This window comes from Vicugna pacos, chromosome 3 (assembly GCF_048564905.1).
Source record: "Vicugna pacos chromosome 3, VicPac4, whole genome shotgun sequence".
NCBI classification, from domain to species: Eukaryota; Metazoa; Chordata; class Mammalia; order Artiodactyla; family Camelidae; genus Vicugna; species Vicugna pacos.
The window spans coordinates 17,812,970-17,835,142 of NC_132989.1; the positions used below are offsets into that span (position 1 = coordinate 17,812,970).

General features: G+C 33.8%; 1 protein-coding gene across 9 annotated transcripts in view; it reads right to left on the minus strand.

Moving 5' to 3' along the window:
- The window catches only part of TCERG1 (transcription elongation regulator 1), a 57,381-nt gene that overhangs the window by 14,627 nt on the left and 20,581 nt on the right, over positions 1–22,173 (minus strand). For 5 of the 9 annotated variants that reach the window (XR_004186951.2, XM_072955512.1, XM_031671710.2 and 2 more), the window contains 9 exons: positions 21,800–21,912; positions 21,010–21,098; positions 11,023–11,183; positions 9,946–10,002; positions 9,735–9,801; positions 8,590–8,640; positions 7,082–7,217; positions 6,173–6,262; positions 881–999 (listed from right to left, as the gene is read on the minus strand). Coding sequence is in view for 8 of the 9 variants with exons in the window: in XM_072955512.1 (XP_072811613.1) it covers positions 881–999; positions 6,173–6,262; positions 7,082–7,217; positions 8,590–8,640; positions 9,735–9,801; positions 9,946–10,002; positions 11,023–11,183; positions 21,010–21,098; positions 21,800–21,912 (883 nt within the window). In the remaining variant the exon portion in view is untranslated. The remainder of the gene's footprint in view (positions 1–880; positions 1,000–6,172; positions 6,263–7,081; positions 7,218–8,589; positions 8,641–9,734; positions 9,802–9,945; positions 10,003–11,022; positions 11,184–21,009; positions 21,099–21,799; positions 21,913–22,173) is intronic. The other 4 variants (XM_006204489.4, XM_006204488.4, XM_072955494.1 and 1 more) reach the window with 1 other exon arrangement.

Here is a 22,173-nt window from a genome sequence, read left to right on the forward strand (position 1 = left end):
TTTTTATAAAAAGTGCCATTTAACCCAGAGACTCCATGATTCTACCCTACAGTTTCAGAAATTCTCCATGGTCTGAGATATTTAAAACAACTTAATACCTTTACTGCCAAAACTAAGCTATAAATAGGAAGGTAATTCTCTCTGTCCAGACTATTCTGTGTAACACTGGACTGTAGTTAAAATTTCACATTCACTCAAGCAGTTGCTTATATTTTACTTTCCTTATCTGTAAAATAGCTAGGATATGAGTACCAAGTCATATTGTTTTGAAGACTGAATGAGACAAAACACACACACACATACATGCACTTTAATTGCATGCATGTATACATATATATATATGTAAGTTCATACATTTATCTCTAAGTGTAGCCAAAATATACAATAACTGATGCTCTCATTGTTATAATGCTAGGCACATAAGTTTAAAATGTCTCATTTTCTTCGGTCCATTACATATATTTGCTATATATTAATAATCAACTGAAATTGTCAGACAAAACAATAATTAGACACTTAGACATTTTTGAAATGAAAGTCCTTCACCACTTCAATTCAATCAAAATGTTCCTGCTCTGCAATTTATCATGCATAAAACTTAAAGAAAGGGATTTTTTTTTAAATCATTTACCAGTTTCTAGAAAAGGAACTTATTCTCAAAGAAGTTTTCAAAGTAAAGGTACCCTTCTTGAAAACCAATGCCTCATAGAGTACCAGGGATTCCTCTAAAGGAAATAAATTAAGACTAAAGATTCTTAGAAAGGGAGAAACCAATAATAAAGTTAGACATTTTTTATGTCCCAAAATCCAAAAGATAGATTAACTGATCTAGAAGAAAATACATTCATATTTTGATATTTGACAGTAATGAGCCATATACCTTGGATTAAATTTTGCTTCTTCCATCATTTTTTTGAAATCTTCCTTGGCTTGCATTATTTTGTTTTTCTTTTCCCTGCGTTCTTCCTCTGCCCTGGTCTTTACATACTGATCAAATACCTATCACAAAAAAAACAATTTGACAAGTTAAGTCTTTCATATAGGTAATCTAAACATCAAACTGTGGAATCTGCAAAAAAAATATTAAGTAACATCTTTGTCTGAACAATAATTGGAAAGGTGTATTAATTACAGATAACTCAACTATATGCAGGTCATCTCTAACAAGTCTCACTTTTTAAAGCTTCAGCTGACAGACTAACACAAGCACATGAGCCCTCTGTTTAGGTTCCCAAATTAGAAAAAAGTCAAAAGCCCCTTTAATTTTCATTTTCTCTGATTACAAATTGAACTGGTTTATTTTTACATTTTCGAGTAATATAAAACATATAGGAGAAATGAGTCTTTCCAAATCCCTTCCAGAAAAAAAATATTAACAATAGGAACCTATATTTCACATTCTAGAATATTTTCCCCCACTTAGTAATGTATAGTCAAGATGACAAACTGAACATGCACATCTATTTTCTGCTTTCTTCAAATGCCAAAAGGATTTTCTTTTATAAGAACAAGGAAATGGGAAAAAGAGAAACAGCAACTCTGGAAGTTGAAAAGCACATGGACAAGTGATAAAAGATTTGGCAGACATGAGAAAGCCAACCCCAAACCAGCAGTCAATAAAAATAAAGAAAAAACCCAATTTTTAAAATTACAGAATCCTCTAACAGCTCCACAACTGACAGCACCAGGTACCCATGAAGTGAGGAAAGGGTACAACTACAATAAAGCTTTCTAGAAGCAATTTAATTACTAGGTCCCCCTCACCAACTTTATGCATCTGGGGCACTGCCACTCCTGAACTTCAGTTAAGAGGTGAGTGGTTATTCTTCAGAGCAAAGGTGGGCAAATCATGATCTGTTGGCCAAATCTGGCTTGCTGCCTGTTAGTGTACAGCCCAGGAATAGTTCTGATATTTTTAAACAGTTCGGAAAAAAAGTAGAAAATTGAGGACACATGAAAACTAAATGAAATCCAGATGTCAGTGTCTATAAAGCTTTACTTGAACAGTGATGCTCATACCTTTATGTAAGTCTATGGGTGTTATTGCACTACAACAGCAGAATTACACAATCATGGTCACATGGCCCACAAAACATGAAGTATTTATTACCTGACCTCTTATGTAAAAAAATTTGCTGACCCCTGCTCTAAAAGGTAAAATGGTGTCTTTGGAGTAGGGGAACAAAAATGAGGAATCCGGTGTACCAAGCTGAGAAAACAAGGAGTTAAGCAAACAGCTACACACCAAATATCAAGACACAATTCTCTCTCAGAACTAAGTCTTTTCCCTGCGAGACTAGAAGTTCTTATCCAGAATCTGACCAGCCTAAAATTACTTACCTTACCCTACAGGATCTCAACAAACCAGCCTAAGTCACCCTACAACAGGGGTTTTCAACCTCAGCGCTTTTGACATTTTGGACCAGATCATGTTTAGCAGCATCCCTGTCCACGAGATACCAGCAGCACTCTCTCAATTGTGAGAAACAAAAATGTCCTGTAGGGCAAAAAAAAGTCCTGGTCGAGAACTACTGTACTGTACTACAGTAAAGCCAACAATCATGAGAGCCCAGCCAGATGTTAAGAGTACTCAAACAGCGTTTTAGTGTCTCATTCTTAATTATGAGCACTCAGGGTCTACAAAGAAAACTACGGACACTCCCCAATGTGAAAAACAGAGACCAAGACAGCAAAACTAAAAACTAGGCAAGAAAATGAAAAGTTAAAAGCAGAAAAAAATCCTAAACAATTTCATAAACTAACTAAAAGATACTGCGACCATAAAACAAGAAAAATTTCAAGGACGAAGAAGGAACTCCTAAAACATGACAAAAGAAATAAAAAATCTAATGGAAGGGTTACACAATAAAGTTGAGAATATTATGCAGAAAGTTAAAAAAACAACAACAACAACAAAAAAAAAACAGAGGTAGAAAGCAAGAGAAAAAAAGATAAGAAACTGAGGACCAGCCCAGAGTGCAAATTCTCTGTCTCAGAATGAAAAAATAAAGAAGTTGGAAGCAATCAAAAAAACAACACTCTACCTGAATTGAAAGATAGGCGTTTTCACAGTGAAAGGGCCACCAACTGCCCAGCATGATGGGCCCTTCCACCAGGGTACAATCACTGTAAAATTTTAGAACCCTAAAGACTAAGGGAAGATCCTACATGTTACAGAGGAGAAAAAAGAAACACGTCCACATACAAAGGAACAGGTATGGTTTCAAAAACTACATGAGGGGGGAGGGTATAGCTTAGTGATAATGCACAAGGTCCTAGGTTCAATCCCCAGTACCTCCATTAAAAGATAATAATCATAATAATAAAATAAATAAATGAACCTAATTACTTCCTCCCCCACAAAATAATAAAATTAAAAAAAAAAACTTGAAAACTAGAAGTAGAACAGTACCTTCAAAATCCTGAAGGAACAAGATTTCCAACTTCAAATTCCTTAGCTAGTCAAACAATTCCAAATAAGGGTACAGTAAGGTGTTTTCAGATATCTAAGGCCTCAAAAATTTCTCATGCACATTCTCTCAGGATGCTACCAAAGAGATGGAATGCATCAAAAGGCAGTAAACCAAGAAAGAAAAGACATATAATGTAGGAGACAGGTGAACTCCCCCACCGCAAAAAAAAGCAATGAAAATCCCTAGGATGACGGTAGAAAGATGTCACCCTCAAAAATGTCAGATGTACATCAGGTTTGGAGGGCAACCAGTCCAGACTAAAGAAAGCTGGGAGGCTCTGAAAGAAACATCTTCAGGAAGATAAAACACTCTAATATTTTTTCCTAACACATCTAATAGAATTCTGTGGCTCTTTAAATATATGTATTCACACCTCTGAAAAAAGTCAGATAAAAGAAGTATAAAAAAAAATACTTAGACCTCTTTCCAGGTCAGTCTATATATACATGCCAATCTTTAAAAGCTGTATAAACATATATATAATTATCTCACTAGTCCCCTGCTAGGCATGTAGGTCATTTTTCAATACCCTTTAAATGTGGCATTGGAGTATATCATGAAAGTACTTGCTGATGGAAGTGGGGAAGAGATTTGTTTCCAACCCCTCTCTCCTTTCTCAGTATACACTTTACTTGTAAAAGTATTAAATTATAAATAAAATCCAAGTGAATTAATATTAACTTTCTTTTCAGAAGCTGGAGAAAATGTCCTATCTCCTCCTCTGGGATATCCCACACCGAGGTTAGGATCATTCTAAGAGATGAACATCTCACAGAAAATAAGGAATTCTATTATGCTGCCAAGTTTCTCCTAATTATCTGTGCCATGCTTCCCAATACACTTGGTTTTATGTTCACTCATTCCTCACACTCCAGCTTTAAGACTTCTACTCAAAAGGCATGAGAACCGTTTAGATTTTATTTAAAACAGAGCACTGCTTGATACTTTTTCTCTTTTTAAGTATAACTCTATTCAGAAGCTAATAACATCAGCAGCTTAAGAAATGCCTCCAAAATTAAAAGAAAATTTTAGTTCTCAGTATGTACATGGAATTTCACTTAGAAACTCTACACTCAAGTGCCATGGAGAGTAAGTCATAAAAGTTTTAAAGTAAGTCTTCAGGGATATTCAGACTAAAGCAATGTTCCAGGCACCATACAAAGGCAGGAAAAGACAGACAAGATAATTTTAGATAATTGGAGTTCTGAATGCTACAAAAAAGGTAAAGAAGGCAAAGAGATAGGTTAATCAGAAGGCACTGAGATAAGTATCTGAATGCAGTGATGCAGTCAGCTATGCAAACACCTGGGGGAAGAGTGCTCCAGGCAGAGGGACTAGTAAGTACCAGAATGTGCCTGTACTAGCCAAGATGTATCAAGGCCAGTGTTACTAGGACAATGTAAGAAGAGAGCTCAACAAGTAGGCAGCCATGAGTGGAGAATCTTACAGGCCATGAAAGAGTTTCACTTTTATCCTGAAAGAAATGGAAAGCAATGCACATTTTTAAGGCAACGGAACACTGCCTTAGTTTGTCACTTAAACTTTAAAATTAGTCTGGCTGCTATGTGGAAAAAGAACTTGACTACAGAGGAGCAAGAATGGAAGAAGGAAGGCAAGAACAATTAGGGGCCACAAAGATGATGGGTTGATTATGGGACGTTAAATTAGGGTGTTGGGGGGAAATGGTGAATAAGAGGTTGGTTTTAGAACAGTTTTAGAGGTAGAGTTTGCTGACAGACTGGAAATGCGCAATGGTGAAAAGAAACGAATAGAGGCTAATTTATAGGTTTTGATAGGGCCATCAACTGAGGTAAGAATGAGACCATCACAAATAGTTGGAAAAAAATTATTCCAATTATTAAATTATAAATATGGAAGATGGACACTATTGCAACCCATGAGGCCGTGTAGCTCAACAGCACTAGAGCAAGTGGTTCAACGTACTCACCATTTTTCAGAGAGCAGTGTCAGGGTGGTCCAAGCAATTCAGAAATTATCTAAGTTGGAAGTGTGCATGCTTTAGGAGCAGCAATCACTATGAGATGATGTGTGTCACGGAATCACCATGGGAATAAATGGCAACTCAGTAACAAGGCAACTCTAGTTCTAGTAACTTCAGTTCAGCAGAGACCCTGAAGCATCCATCATTTCTCTAAGCTTACAGTGAAAAGACATTTTAACAGATGGCACTTAGAAGATGTGGCCTTGGTGTGTGTGGTGTGAGATATAAACACTCTGAGAGCTGTCTATTTATGTACATCTATACTGGCACATAACAGCCAGGAAAGCTAAAGCATTCAACAATGGGCCTCTCAGTTGGGTAGGATTATAGGTAGATTTTTCTACTTTTTACTCACCTGTTATTTTGCTATTTTTCAATTCTGTTTGCATTATTTGCTCAATAAAAAATAAATCAGTAAACGCATGTGAAATGAATTTTGAAACCTGGACACAACCTCAGTATGTATGAGGCACAAGGACAAAATGTCCATGAGGCAAAAGCCATGTCCATAATGGCAAAAACATCCAAGTATTTCTGAGGCAGAAATGTCCACATCAAGAATGACTATGTTCTAAGGCATGAAACTGTTCTTAAAGTACTGTGTTAGGAGAAAAAGGACGGTACTTTATCTCTTGTAATTTAAAACTTATGTTGGGAAGGGATATACATTTCTTAAATATTGTTATTTTCCTATTACCTGTTTTCTCTCTTTAGGATTGAGCAGTAAGTACCGGGGATCAAAAACTATCTTGTGCAACTCCTTCTCCCATGTTGAAAAAGCAGACACCTTTAAAATAAAAAATGTATTGCCTCATAATTAAGTTGGCTTTAAAAACAGAAAGGTCATATAATTTTTGCTTGAAATCTACAGGACAGCTCCTTAAAAAGGAGACATAATAAAAAACCATACTGAAGTTTCCATCACTAATAAATGACAAGCAGTGGGAGGCTAGCAACAGTAAAGTCCCACACTAATTGGCTCTGAACATTTCTATATTATATAGAAATAACACACACTTAATTACTCATTAAAATAACCACTACTGTGTGACATTTTAAAAATCAGTACATCAGAAAAAGCCTTGAAGATTTGCATTTTGATTTCCCATGCTTGCTCCAATCTTGTGAACAAGGCTGTAATTTAAAATTGAACAGTTTTACCTACTCAAATGAATATGTGAATATAACCAAAAGGTTGAAAGCCCTTCTCAATTAAGCTTCATTAATAGTAGTATCATAAAGCACCAGTTCTCCTTTAACCAAAAGCCATTCTGAAGATATTAAAAGAATTGCATATACCTTACCTATCTCGAGTAGTCCGCCGTTCTGTAATGTTAATACTCGTCTTATATTACTCACCAAAATTTAATGACCCAATAAATGTTAAATGTTATTTGTACTTAAAAGGACAGTAAAATGGCATTTTGTTAAACATGGTATGATTAGCCAAGAAAAAGGCTGTTTGAAAAGAGTACAATAATTTGATAGGCTTCCCTTATCCCCCCCCCACAACATGAGCACTAACCTTAGATTTGACCTTTTAGCAAGACATATTTATATTACTTATACAAAACAGAAATATCTCCCCCAAAGATTGTTTTCTGACCCCTCTCTCTAGCAGCATGTCCTTGAACTGCTTCATTCGGGCCTCCAGAGGGACAATGGCCCTTTCTCGGGCAGCTTTAATTTCAGCTTCCATGGCAGCTTCTTTCTCTGAATCAATGTCTTTATTATCGTCTCTCCTATAAAAAATAAAATATAAGGCATCAACTGACAAAATATTAATAAATAATTTTACTAATATCTTAACATCATCAGAATATTCAAGAATCACTAGTGAGCAGCGTATTTTTGGCAAAAATTATAATGAGGGTTTCAAATAAACTCTAAGGGATAAGCAACTTTCACTAAAATAATAGTAATAATAAAGTTACAATGAGCTTCTAATGATGTTACAGTGGCTACAATGTTAGGAAAAAAGAATAGCTTTAATGTGCTGTCTGTCCCTGACACTAGTTGATATACAAAATAAACCACCTTACTTAAAAAACAAACAAAAAAAACTTATCTAATATTGCAGTAAAACTCTATGTGTTAGACTCAAACAGCACAAAATAAATTTTAGTTCCTGAAATAATACAGGAAAAACAGTATTTTCCAAAATATTCTACATTATAAATGCATAAATTGTTTAATAAAGATTGGTATAAGTCTTAGTAACCTCAAATACTTATTTTGAAAATAAAATTAAAATCTCTGCAAACTTGGCCAAGTGGATATGTGAGATATATACCTTACCTACCTGACATGTTTTTACTCACTTTCTGGGTGGTAAGTTGAGATTTAAGTTGAAGGACAGGTCCCAGAGAGCAACATAGGCCCCGGAGTAGTTAGGTGGAACTAAAACTGTTCATCAGTGACTAAACTACTTCTTGTTCCTCCAACATGCACCTCAGGGCTAAGGGCAACCCTGCTTCTGTGTCGTACTCAAGTGAGACAGTAAACACGAAACTGAGTCACCTCTCAGTGTCTGCACTATGAAGAAGGCCCAGTTGTGTGAATAATCAAAAAAGTAATTCAGTAATATTCAGGTGTGTTTAAGCAGATCTTCCTTCTTAAATACGATCTGCTAAATATAAAAATCAAATTGATTTGTATTTCCTACATAAACTTAAGGAAATCAGGAAAACAGAACATCAGGAAATTCAAAAGCATGCTATAAAGGGAAATGAAGGTAGCCCAGAAGATTTAAATGGAACTAAGGCTAACCCACAAATATAGTGAGAGGTAATTAGCAATTTAGGGAATGAATCAAACAGAGAAGACATAGTCCGTGACCTGCAGGAACTTAGCGAGATACTCTGTGACCTAAGATATGCACAAAACAAACAGGTAAAAGCAATTTGCCAAACAATATACCCTCTTATAATAATTTATTTAAGAACTATTTAAATAGTTAAAAGGCATCCAAGAAATATAACTAATGAAAACAAATAACCTTTATATAAAGAATTACACTAAATGAAAGTGTCACAATACAAACTATCACTATCTATCTCAATAAAAGAAATAAAGAAAAACTAAGCCAGGAAAAATAGGCTTTTAGCTTTGTACCTAAATAGAGAAGCTCGGGCAATCCACATAAAGGACTTCTTTGACATTCTCCTGATAAAAGCAGTTAAAAACCTTACAAAGTTGTCTATAAGAACAAACAATTAAAAACAACCTAAAAGTTTAACATTGTAGGAATATCCAAAATTACGGTACATAAACAGAATGAATACAGTCATTTACAGTAATTAAGAAAACAAATGTCTTTGTCTAGACTTTTTAAAAAAAAACACAAAATCAGCTGATTACAACTAGTAAAAATAATTATACATTTGGTCAAGAACTAAAAAGTCAACTATAAATATGAAAATAGCTGTTGTTACTGTGGTAAATTATGGGGTGACTCTTTTAATATCTTAATTTTTTTCACATTGTTGCCAATAAGGAAATTTTTTTTTAAAAAAGAACCACCCTTGACAGGGGTTGTCTTACTGATTTCTTGGCCATAATTTGGCTGCATTCAATCTGTCCTTCTCAGATAAGGACTATGATAGACCAGTCCCTAATGTCTTCAAACTTTCCTTTTTGCTGCTAAATAATGGTCCCATTCCTCCCCCATCCCCACACAAACACCCTCTACCCCAACCCTTTCACCACCCATAATTAGCAACATTCATATTTTACCGACTCTAGAGCACTGGTCATGCCAATCCCTTCACTCACAGCACTCTCTCTCTCAGAAAAAGCTCATGGGTTCCCTCTTCACCAAGTAATGACCATGGACTCAAGGACTAGCCAAGTGACAAGTATGTAAGAAGAGAGAGAAGGCTGTATATACGTTTACGAGATTTCTGGCATGGTATCCGTTGGGGTCTACATTAGGGAGGGAGTTTCTTTTTTTTTTAATATAAAATTCAGCCCTAACGAATGTCTGAAAGTAATTTATCAACTAACTCCTAAAATACCATTTGGCTTCATAATACATACTTAAATAATCAAATCTTTTGCAAATCTAGCAACAGAAGAGACACCATTTCTACAGTCTAAAGCAAAGCTTTTCAATATCAGGCCTAAGAGAGCAATCATGACTTCTGCCTCCTAACAGCATACATTATCACCTGTCCCAATCATGAACTGACTGCAATCTAATCAACTTTTAAAAGGTAAAAAAATCTACCTAAATTACATAACCTATAAGTATTACTTACTTCCGTTTTTTGGCTTTAACAGGTTCATCTTCATTCATTTCTTCCATTAATTCTTGTTCTTCTTTAACTGTAAGATAACATTTAATTAAACCATCAGGATAAAAATAAGCAAGCAACAATTTAAGTATTTAGGCATGACTCCTTCTGCTAAGCACTATTAACAAATGCATTAACTGTACTTCTTTAAAGCTGCAATTTACAGTTCACTCACTTGCACTCATAGAGAATTGCCACTTTTGGATGGACAGCATTGTCGGGGTCGGGTGCCCTGGCAAAAACATTTCAAATGTTATTATGAATACTTATATGCACTAATTAAACAATCTTTTCCTTTATAATACCTTCTCTATTACCTTCCCTTTCCATTAAATCTTCAATTCATTTTGAAATTTTTATTTATAATGAATGTATTTATCAAATAAATGGATCAAACCCTTATACCTTTAGAACCAGAAAGACCAAGTTTCACTAATTAAGAAATCACTTGTAAGCAGAAAATGTTAGTACCAAGTATACATAAACTATGGAGATTTCTCAATTATTATAAATAACATGTATTAGGATTTGTTTCATTTGAAGTTTTAAATAGTTCATTTATCATGCTTCTATACTACACAAGGGGGTTCTATAAAAACATAATCATCATAAAACAAGGACAAATTACCAATAAAAATAAGCAATAAGGATCATGCACAAATATTTGTGTTCATTCTATATATTGCAATGATGTCTGAATATGTGGTACATTAAAAGATTATCTCTTAATTAAGTTTTTAAGTCTCCATTCTCAGGAATAAGGCTTACCTTCCCTAAATTTCATCAAGTTTAAAAGACTAACTAAGCCTTTGCATTCTGTATTTTACAAATTTTAGTAAACAGTATTTTAAAAATAGTCTGTACAGTTTGATTATTTCTAAAAATACATTACTCATCACAAGAGTGCTAAAAAGCTCACTGAGGAGCATGTTAGTATTACCAATAAGCATGCAGCAAGCATCAGCAGTACCAACATATCTTGGACTAACTGACAATCTTGAAGAGAACAAGAAGTTAAACATATATGTAATAAATATTTTACTAAACATAATTTTATCCAAATTCTCTATTTTTAAAACACCTCTCCTATTACTGAACTCAAACTAGTAAAGCAGTCTATTCTCCATTTCTCAAATATTCTTTTTCTTATATTCCTTGAAAATATAAAGTATCTCTAAATGTTCTCACATTTCCTGCAAAAGTACTAAAAGAATGTTAAAATTAGAGGATAAATTCCTAATTTAAAACTTACTTAGTTTCTTCACTTCTTCCATTCCTTTTTTGTGAGGGGGCTCCTGAATAATTTTATCAACATCTGCCCTTCCAATCAGATCATCAGGTCGGTCCCACATAGAAAGACGGGTGGTAGGATTATAAAAGAAGACCCTCTCATCACCAGTCCAAACAACACACCTATGAATTAATTCAAATATAATTTTCTTATGTTATGGAACATATGTCATAGCTAGATCTTTTACTGTCATCCTATCCAAAGTGGAGGTGATGGTGGGGGAGGAAACATTATTATTATTAGTTATTTATAGAGAGACAAAGATGATTTTTAGAACAGAAGAGAGCTGACTAACTAAGGGTAAAATACTAACTCAACAAATTAATTGAGAAAGCCAGGAAAACAAAGGAATTTGTGATCAGTTTAGAGTGCTCAGGAACTCAGTCTGGCACACTCAATTTTATACTACCACAAAAGACAAGTTTAATAGTAATAAATTAATAATGCTACTAAGCAGTTCTAAAGCTAAAGAAAAAGATCACAGCATCCTATTTCAGGATACTTCTCAGTATTTCTTACCAAATCAGAATTACAAACACATTCTTCAGTGAAGCCTTTAACAACTGATTACATCAAATATTTGAAAATAAAGAGAGGTACTGATTATACTGGAGCCCACTACAGCCCACTGTTCCTGTTAATTACAACGAGCAACTCTGCATCAATACACAGACGGAAAAAAAAAAAACAAGTATGTAAGGACTCTACTGTAAAGTTTTTTAAAAAATAGAAGCATGATGTCAAAATTAGAGAAGCAAGTGCAAGAGTGTAAATATTCCATTTCTCCTCCCTCAAACCTCTGTCCTGAAGAGGCTCTCAGTTGTACAGTGATAGTAGCACAGGCAGCTAAATCTCCGATAGAAATCAGGTCTTTCTGGCCAGATAATCAAAAGTTAATCAATAGCTGCCAAGCCCAAGGTGACCTAGATGTTGATATTATCAGGTAAAGCCTCTACTGTTGAAATAATCAAAGACTTTAAAAGCAGTAATTATAACTAGGCTTCTTTAGATTGAAAAAAAAAAACCTTGAAATGAATGAAAAGACAGTTCTCAGTAGAGAAACCATTAATAAAAGAAAGAATAAGTTACAGGAACCTATGGGACTATATCAAAGTGTTTAACATACATGTCATTGAGATCCCAGAAGGAAAACAGAATACTGGAGGCAGAAAAACTCTGAAGAAAAAGTGGCCCTCCAAATCTCCAACATTGATAAGAAACAAATATTAAAGCAGCTCAGTGAACCCCAAACAGGATAAACTTCAAAAAAAAACCCCAAAAAACACATTTTTAGACAAAAAATAATCAATACGATGAAAATGAAATATAAAGAAAAATCCCTGATAGCAGCTAAGGAAAAATATGAAACAGAACAAACAGGGGAGTAAGTCCAATGACCCTGGATTTTCTACCAGAAACCCACAGAGGCAAAAACACAGAAAAACAACATCTTTGAAGTTTTAGAAAAAAAGAAATGCCAAACCAGAACTCCACATACACTGAAAATATCCTTCAGGAACCAGGGCAAAAAAAGTTATTCTCAGAGGAAGGAAAATGAAGAGATTTCATCTCTATTAGAACTACCCTACAAGAAAGCTTTTCAAGCTGAAAGAAAATGATAACTTAAAAAAACAAAACAAAAACCCCAACACAAACCTGGATCTTTAGCAATGAAAGGAAAACAGAAATGGTAAACACCAAAGATAATATATTTTTTTCCTCTTAAGTTCTTTAAAATTTATATAAGAAATTATTAACAATGCTAGTGGCATTTTCAGTGTACACAGTGGTAATACATATGAAAACTACAACATAAAGGTCATTAGGTTCAGGGTTAAAAAGAACCTATATGGTAGCAAGGTTTCCATATTTTCTGTGAAGTGGTACAATAATAACTCTAATAGGCTATGATGGTTACAAATGTATCCCTAGAACAACTAAACATTAATGCAAAGAGTTATCACCAGAAAGCCAACAGATAATTATCAAATGGAATGCTAAAAAATATTCAAGTAATTTAAATGAAGTTACTAAAGGGGGAACAGAAAAACAAAAATAGAGAAGACAGAAATCAAATAATAGATCTAATCGAAATCCAACCATATGAAAAGTTACATTCACATTAACAGTCTAAACACTCCAATTAAAAAGCAAGAATTGACAAAGTGGATAAAAACGCAAGACACAACTATAAGCTGTCTTAGGAGACAATTTCACATATAAAGCCATAGAAAGGGTGAAAGTAAATGGATGGAAAAAGAAATGCTATGCACACAACATTAAGGCAGGAATGGCTATTTTCATAACAGATGAAACAGACTTGAAGACAAAAGGTTATTAAGAGAGATAAAGAAGGTCAATTCATAATGATAAAAAAGACAATCAGGAACACGTATCAGTTGTGAAATATATAAAAGCCCATTTACAGAGTTTCAAAATAAATGAAGAAAGGATCAAATTAAAGAGAGAAACAGGCAATCTCACAATTATAGCAGATTAGTAAAACTGTAAGCAACTGATAGACTAACCTAACCCAAATGGTACTAAGAAAGATCATCTGAAGAACAATAAAAGTCTTAATGAATCTGAAAGTATAAAAATCAAATAAAGTACATTCTCTGACCACCGGTCAATTAAATCAGTAAGTGAGATATCTAGAAACTCCCCAAATTATGGAAATGAAATGACAGATTTCTAAATAATACATAAGTCAAAGACAAAATCAAAAAGAAAATTTTAAAACAGTAAGAACTGAATGGCTATGAAAATACATGTCAAAATGTGTAGGCTGCTGGTAAAGCAGTGCTTAAAGAAGATCCAATAAAGTTTTAAATGATTATATACTAATATTAATGATCCAAGAATCCATCACAATAAGCTAGAAAAAGCACAAAGAAAACCCAAAATAAGTAGAAAAAAGAAATGAGTGGGGGAAAAAAAAAGATAACCACTCCAAAAGCTGGGTTTTTTTGTAAAGACCAACAAAACTGACAAACTTCCAGCTAGTCTAATCCAGAAAAGGGAACACATCACCACTAGAGGAAAGAAAAATGGGTTATCACTACAAATTACGGACATTTAAAGGACATTAAAATAGGAACAAATTCAACTTAGATAAAATAAGCAAATCTCTTGAAATATACAACTTACCAAAGCTGACAGAAGAGACAAAGAATTGCATAGTCCTATAGCTATCAAAGAAGTTTAACTATCAAAAACCTCCCCCCACTCCCAAACTCTGATCCCAGATGGTTTAACTCTATAAAACCTTAAGGAAAAAGTAGTATCACCTCATACACTTTTTCAATAACTAGAGTAGAAATCACCAATCACCATCCAACTCATTTTATGAAACAAGCATAATAACCTCAACACCAAAACCTAATGAAAACATTGCAAAAGAAACTTATAGATCCATGTGCCGTGAGTGCAGATTTAAAAATCCTCAATAAAACATTAGTAAATCAAATCCACCAATATATTAAAAAGATTAATCTGTCCATTGAAAGATGAATGGATAAAGAAATTGTGGTATATTTGTACAGTGGAATACTACTCACTGTTTAAAAAAAGAATAAAATAATGCCATTTGCAGCAACATGGATGGAACTGCAGATCATCATTCTAAGTGAAGTAAGCCAGAAAGAGAAAGAAAACTACATATGGTATCACTCATACATGAAGTCTAAAAAAAAGGGGGCGGGGGGAGAAGAAAGAGGACACTAGTGAACTCAACTACAAAACAGAAACAGACTTGCAGACCTAGTAAACAATTTTATGGTTATTGGGGGAAAGGGGATAGAAAGGTATAAATTTGAGAGTTTGAGATTTGCAAATGTTAACCACCATATATAAAAATAGATTAAACTGACACATTGTAACTGACTATACTTCAATTAAAAAAAATAATAATTTACCATGACAAAATGAAAATTTTAAAACAGTAAGAACTGAATGGCAATGAAAATACAACATGTCAAAATTTATGACATGGTTTATTCTAGAAATGCAAAGCTAGCTAAACATTCAAAAATCAATGTGATTCACCACAGAACAAAGAAGAAGAACTAATTCATTTCCAAAGATGCAGATTTATGATTAAAACACCAGGAAATTTTTAAAAACCTATAGCTAATATTATAACTGAGGTAAAAGACTGAACTACCTCCCTGCAATATGGAGAACAAGGCAAAGATGCTCACTTTTACCTCTCCTATTTAGCATTGCACTGATAGACCTAGCAATAACAGAAAAATAAAAGGCATCAAAGATCAGAGACTAAGAAATAAAAAGACTCCTCTTTGCAGATGGTATGATTATTTACAGAGAAAATCCTAGAGAATCTGTAACACTGTAATAAAAGAACTTAGCAAGATTCTAGTCTACAAAATTAATATACAAAAACCTTGTCATTCATAAATCTTCTATTTCTATGAGGTCAAATTTATTCATCTTTTTATTTATTGCTTCTAGGTTGTGTCTTTCTTAGGAAGCATCCTCATTCCCTCTCCAAAAATTCAACTATTATGTCCCTAGTGTTCTTACAGTCCACCTGAATACATGAAAGATAATCACCTCTTCAAATTACCTTCCAAGATCTATCAATGAAGGAATGTATTATAACTTTCATTCCCTAATTTACTGTTTTCCATTTCTTATAATATGGGTGACTGCCAACTTTAAGCTAAACAACTTGTTCAGCTAAGCAGGATATTCCACTTCATTTGAATAATCTAACTTTATTAGCTTACCTCTTGCTATCTTTACATGCTGCTCTTCAAATTGCTATCTCTAAGAAGCTAAATGTAAAATACAGTTTCATGTTTCCATTAACTATACTGGGATTTTTTTCCCCTGGTATTTCACAGCATTAGTCTTTTTTTTTTAGATTGATAGGCCCAAATTAGAAGCATTTTGTATTTCCTAAGATCAGTAAACTTTAGTAGTCTAGTTCTAAGAAAGTTTTTAATGTTTTGACAAGTTTTTAAAGGACATGGACCAATTGTAATTTTTTCCTTTGCTTACTATGATTGCATGACAAAGATTTAGCCTGTATACATATGTTCCTGTATAACTGAAAAATTGTGCTCTACACTGGAATCTGACACAACATTATAAAATGATTATAAATCAATAAAAAATGTTAAAAAAAAACCACGAAGATTTAGCCTGCAGTTAATTTTTACAGTCCCGTACAAAGTGCAGTGAGGGCTGCCTGTATTTGCCATGCTTTGTCTGTAACCTGTGCTGGGTTTTAAGTTATGAAGAATTTATCTTTGAACTTACATATTACAGTATTTGGGCTTTTACCTAGAGTGGCACAGGGAATTAACATATATATATTTTATATATATATATAAAATCAATCAATCTATATACACACATGCATACACACACACACATACATGTAGACTGATTGCTGCTGGGCTTCTAAAGTTTCCATTTTTTTACTTCTCATATTTCATTATGAAAAAATTGAAACATACAGAACACTGAAAGAATGTTTTTAAAACAATGAACACTATTGAGCACCTAGATTTTACAGTTATCATATATGCTTTATCACTTAACTATCCTTCCCTCAATCCATCTGCCAGTCTTATTTTTTTTTGATACATTAGATATTGCAGATTATCAGTACACTCCACCCCTAAGCAGTTTATTATGCATATTACCTTTAGCACAGGATAGTTTTGTGACATAAGAATTCTTTGTTCATAAAACGTCCTGACAGCTTTTCACTCCACATTTACCATTAATACCTAGGTATTCTGCAGTCAACATGTTTTAGGAGACTAGCTCTCCATTTTAAAGCAGATATTGCTGTTAATGTGGATCAGTGTTTCAGAAACTTGTACAGAAATTCAACCTTAGTTTTCCCCTAATAAAGTGAAACATCTAACAAAATGGTTTAAGTGTCTCAGGATGGTTCTAATGGAAATTCTTAAAGAGAATTCGGCACTGAATAGTTGGATGAAAATATTTAACACTCACTTCCTCGACCTTTACTTTTAAAACTGATTGTAAAGAGAGATCAAAACTAGAAATATTTTGTATTTCCTAGGATCAACAACCCTTAGTTTTTATTTGGATTCCATGACAAAAAAAGATTTCCACAAAAGACTTCACTTAGCAATAATGATTTTGAGATACATCTATGTTGTTGAATGTATCAATAGTTTGTTCCTTTTTTTTTTAATTTAAATTTATTTATTTTAATTTGTTTAAATGGAGGCACTAGGAATTGAACCCAGGACCTCGTGCAAGCTAAGCATGTACTTCACCGCTGAGCTACACTCCCACCTCCCAACAGTTTGTTCCTTTTTATTGCTGAGTAGCATGCCTTTGTTTGAATATGCCACAATTTATCCATTCACCTGTTGGTGGACGTTTGGGTTGTTTCTAGTTTTCAACTTTTCCATTCCTAGATATTTACTTATTTATAACAATCAAAAACTGGAAACAGCCCAAATAAATTACAAATAAAACTGCTATGAATATTCTTGTAAAAGTCTTCCCGCAGACCTATGTTTTTGTTTCTCTCAAGTAAACAGGAGTGGAATGGCTGGATTATTTATTACATATTCTCCAAAGTAGTCCCACCATTTTGAAATTCCCATCAGCAGTGTATAAGAATTTTAGTTAGTCGCCATCCTCTAAAACATTCAGCATGCTCAGTTTTCGAAATTCTTAGCTATTCTAACAGGTGTGGTTTTAATTTACATTTCTCTGATTATTACTAATAACAGGGAGCTTCTTTTCATGGCTTATTTGCCATTCATGCATTGTTTGTAAAGTACATGTTCACATCTTTTGATTATTTTTTGTTGGATTGTTTTTCATCTTATTGAGGTGTAAGAATTCTTTACGTCAAAGAGTGAATGACAGTATATGTAAAAAGCTCCCACAGATCATTAAGAAAATACAAGTCCTTAAAAAGATGAGCAAAAACTGTAAAGAAGCAATGCACAGCCAATAAACAAGAAATAGATTCAACTACACCAATATTGTGGAAACATTTATGATTTCTTATGAAGTTGCTATATTGCTTGATTTAGCAATTTCACTTCTAGAAGTCAATAAAACAGAAATACGTGCATGCGTTCACAAGGAAATAGTTACATGTAAGGATGTCCTAAACAGCAACTTTTGAAATGCCAGGAACAGAAAGAAAAAAAAAACAAACAAAACCAAAACACACACACACACACACACACACACACACACACAAATGAAAGACAACCTAATCATTTATGTGCAGGAAAATTATGCATTTTCATACAACAGAAAACTACGCTATCACAGATATAAATGTACTAAAACTGCAAAATTTCTGCGACACATTTAGTAAAAAACTGAGGAATAATACTTTTTAAAGACATTATAATATGCATATTAACCACACACACCTCTATACACATTTACATAAACGCAATATAGCACAGAAAGCATATGTACCCAATTTTATTAATGAGGAGGCTCGGTGAAAGTGGAATTCTATCATTTTTTTTACTTCATATGGTTATTTTATATTGTATGCTTTCTGTATACATCCATCTAATAATATATCAGAGCAATGAGAAAATAACTCAAAGTGGAGCACAGGAACTATAGATATGTATCATAAAAGAAAAAGCAAAAGATTTCTACAAGATACCCGACAAGCAAGTAACAAATGTCCCAGAAAGGAGAAAGAAACAGATGAAGAGAAGCATTAATTAAACAAATTCCAAAGGAAAATTTCATTAATATGAGAACAGACTCAAGTCTGAAAACTACTGAGACCCACAAAGATCCATACTGGTAGGGTCTGGACGTGGTTACTGGCTTTCCATGTACAATAAATACTCAAACAGAGAAAACACAATCTATGAATATATTCTTCTAAAAAAGATTGTTTTCATAAATTTGATTTTAGAACTGGGTAAATATTCTGGGCAATTTTTTTTAAAATGAACCTGTGTCAAGTTGGTGGAATAACTATATAGAAAACAATTATTCAAAAATGCTTTAAAAACACAATAATTTGATCATACATCCCTAGAGGAGTAGACCCTAAACACAAAAATGACTAGAAATAAAAACTTAAATAGTCTTCAGTAATCACACTTTAAGTGATTGCATTGGTACTGTTACTCTGTGTCTTGTGTATGAGAAAAGCAAATGAGTAATTATGTTCCTATCACTGGGAAACAGGATTTTCAGAACGGAAGGAGATACTGAATTAAGATAGATGATGAGAGTCATCAAAAATTTTATAGTAGAGTTGAATTACAAGTGATGGTGTGGGGGTAAAAAAAAGTAATGGTGTGAACTCAAGATGCATCTTCAAACGTATCTTCCATCTGTGTCTACCAAAAAGATCTACAAATAATGACTAATTCAGTAGTAATGACTATCCCTCGATCCCACACTAATACCACTTCCCACAAAAAGAAACCAGGGCTCTTTGGAGAAATGGCTGAATCCAGGTCTGAAATAAGAAATACATGAGATAAGCCAGGAATGTCTTGTCAGAGAAGAAAACAAGGAAGGTATCAAAGATAGGATTGTAACAACAACCAAAATAAGCCGTCAGGAGTTAACCTGAAGTCTTCACCTAGCCAAAGGTGAAACATACAAACATCAGTAATAATAATAACTGTCATGGATAAAAACATATAAAATATATTTATGTCTATGAATTTCTAATTCTCAAACTGACACATTATTCTGAAAACATGTTAAGTCCTTTCCTGTACAATTTGTATTTCCAAATAACCAGTGTTAGTAAGGGGAAGTATCTCTTAAGTATTCTAGTTAACAAATGAAAATAGTGACAGAAATAAATTACTACCACTTTCAACCCTTAGTGATGATAGATCTAGGCCAGGTTTTGCAACCTCAGCACTATTAACACTTTGGGCCAAATAATTAATTCATGTAGGGAGCTGTCCTGTGCATGGAGAGATGTTAGGAGCATCCCAGGCCTATACATGCTATTAACACCCTCCAACTTAAGACAATCAAAAATGCCTCTAGACATTGTTCAACATCCACTGCAGGGAGAGGGACACTGAGGGGAGGTAGACAAAATTACTTCTGGTTGAAAATCACTGATCTAGGCAATAATCAGCAATGGCTGCTAATATCACAAAAAAGAGACAACTAGATCCTGAGGGAAAGGGACATCTATGAACTAGTCTTGCCAAGAAGATAAAACTTGAATCTGATCACATCTCTGTAACTGCTCCCTAATTTGCAGGAAACTCAGAAATGGAGAATTCTATTAAACAGTACCATGGGGATGCAACAGCAAAATCCAGACTGTGGGATTCTACAGAAAAAGACACACATTTTTTTTTAATTAAAAAAACAAGGAGGAAAAAGCAAGGACAACAAGTTAGAGGGGAAACCTACAGATTCTAAGATGTAAAGTCAACTCACTGCCATGGGTTGATTGTATATGGCTTAAATAAATTACAGCAGGAAAAGGACAGAAAGCACTAATGTGGGGAAAGAAGGGAAAGGGAGACCCAAACAGAAGGAGGAAAGAAAAAACAGACTATCCAATGCTAAGGCAAAAACACATAATTTTACATAGTTCTATAAACATAATCACAAATGTGGATGTATATACAAAAGCAATTTTAAAACACTTTAAACAATAAAAAGTATATTCAGGATCTTACAGGGGCTCAAATCTATAATCATGAATAATAAAACATTAATAGAGAGCACCATCAGGGGAAAAAGACACCACAGCAATTAAGCAAAATACCATGAACAAGAACCCAAAAATATTCAGTAGATAAAAACATGAATTTGACATATACTTTTTTTTGGCATACACTTTTTAAAAGTACTTTTTTTTTTCCTATTGGATAATCGTGTAATAATCAAGTATGACACGAAAGAAAGAAAGAAATAGGTAAATAAAATAACTTACTAATTAAGCCAAGTACATACCATGGAGTACCAGGAATAGGTGTAGTAGCTACTGGCTTTGCCTTCTGGGCAGCCTTTTCTTCTTCAGTCATCTCCTCTTCTTTGGGCTCCTATGGGAAATGATGTTACTCTCATTAAATTATTATTATAAAACTACACCTGAATATCCCACAAATACAAGAATAATTGCAAGTACCTTAAAGTGCAATCAACATGACGTCTCCTGCTAGCATGGGGGGGGGGAGACTATGAATAGGAACCTCTAAGAAAGTTCTAAATCCTTGCCCCCAAGAGAGAGCCCAATTCCTTAACAGTAGACCCATGAGCAGCAGATGGTCCTATCTTACAGTCTCATTAACCATTCATTAAGAGAAGAAATGAGTAAAAGGGTACAGAAGATCAGGAGACCTCTTCACTTAAGGTCATTTCTTTTTTCTGCTAAATTCCTTACTTATAAGACATGACTACCACTGGTTCCTCATTGAAGAGAGGAAGCTTCCAAAAAGCAGAGCTCTTTTAGTGCTGTTTAGGGATTATTTCACACCTGGAGATAAATTATAACAAACATTCCCCAAACATAAAGTTGTACTTATAACATGTACCAGGTCTGTAAGTCAGGAGGCTGGACATCAGGTCCAAGCTCTAGTCCAAGGCCCTTTCTTTTATACTTTCAAAGGAAAAACTGAATTAGAAACTGTAAAAGAATGCTAACATTTCAGAGATCAGATGTACAGCAATTATTTAAAACTACAGCAAATGGATTTTCAGTTATAACCAATGGTGGCTTCATCAAAGGGTCATGACCCTTTACCTCCTTTATCTCTTTTATTGGCTCTTCTTTAGGGTCCTCCTCCTCTGTCTCCATTGGCAAAGGTTCTTCAGAAGGTTCTTTAATTGGCTCTTTAATCTTCTCCTCTAATTTTTCTATTAAAAAGTTGAAATAATGCCATTCAATGGTTCTGATATAACTTACAGAACTTTCAGAGACTAAGCAGTTAAAATATTCTATTTTTAGTTATTAATTATTAGTTATTAAATTATTAAGTTATTAAAGATAAAATGTTTTTCATTTTAATATCATTGATTTGAATCTAATGTAATGCTCAACTTCAAGTACCTTGCTATCCCAATCAGTAAATTTGTCAGCAGAAAAGAACTACTGATTTCAGAGAGACATAAAATAAA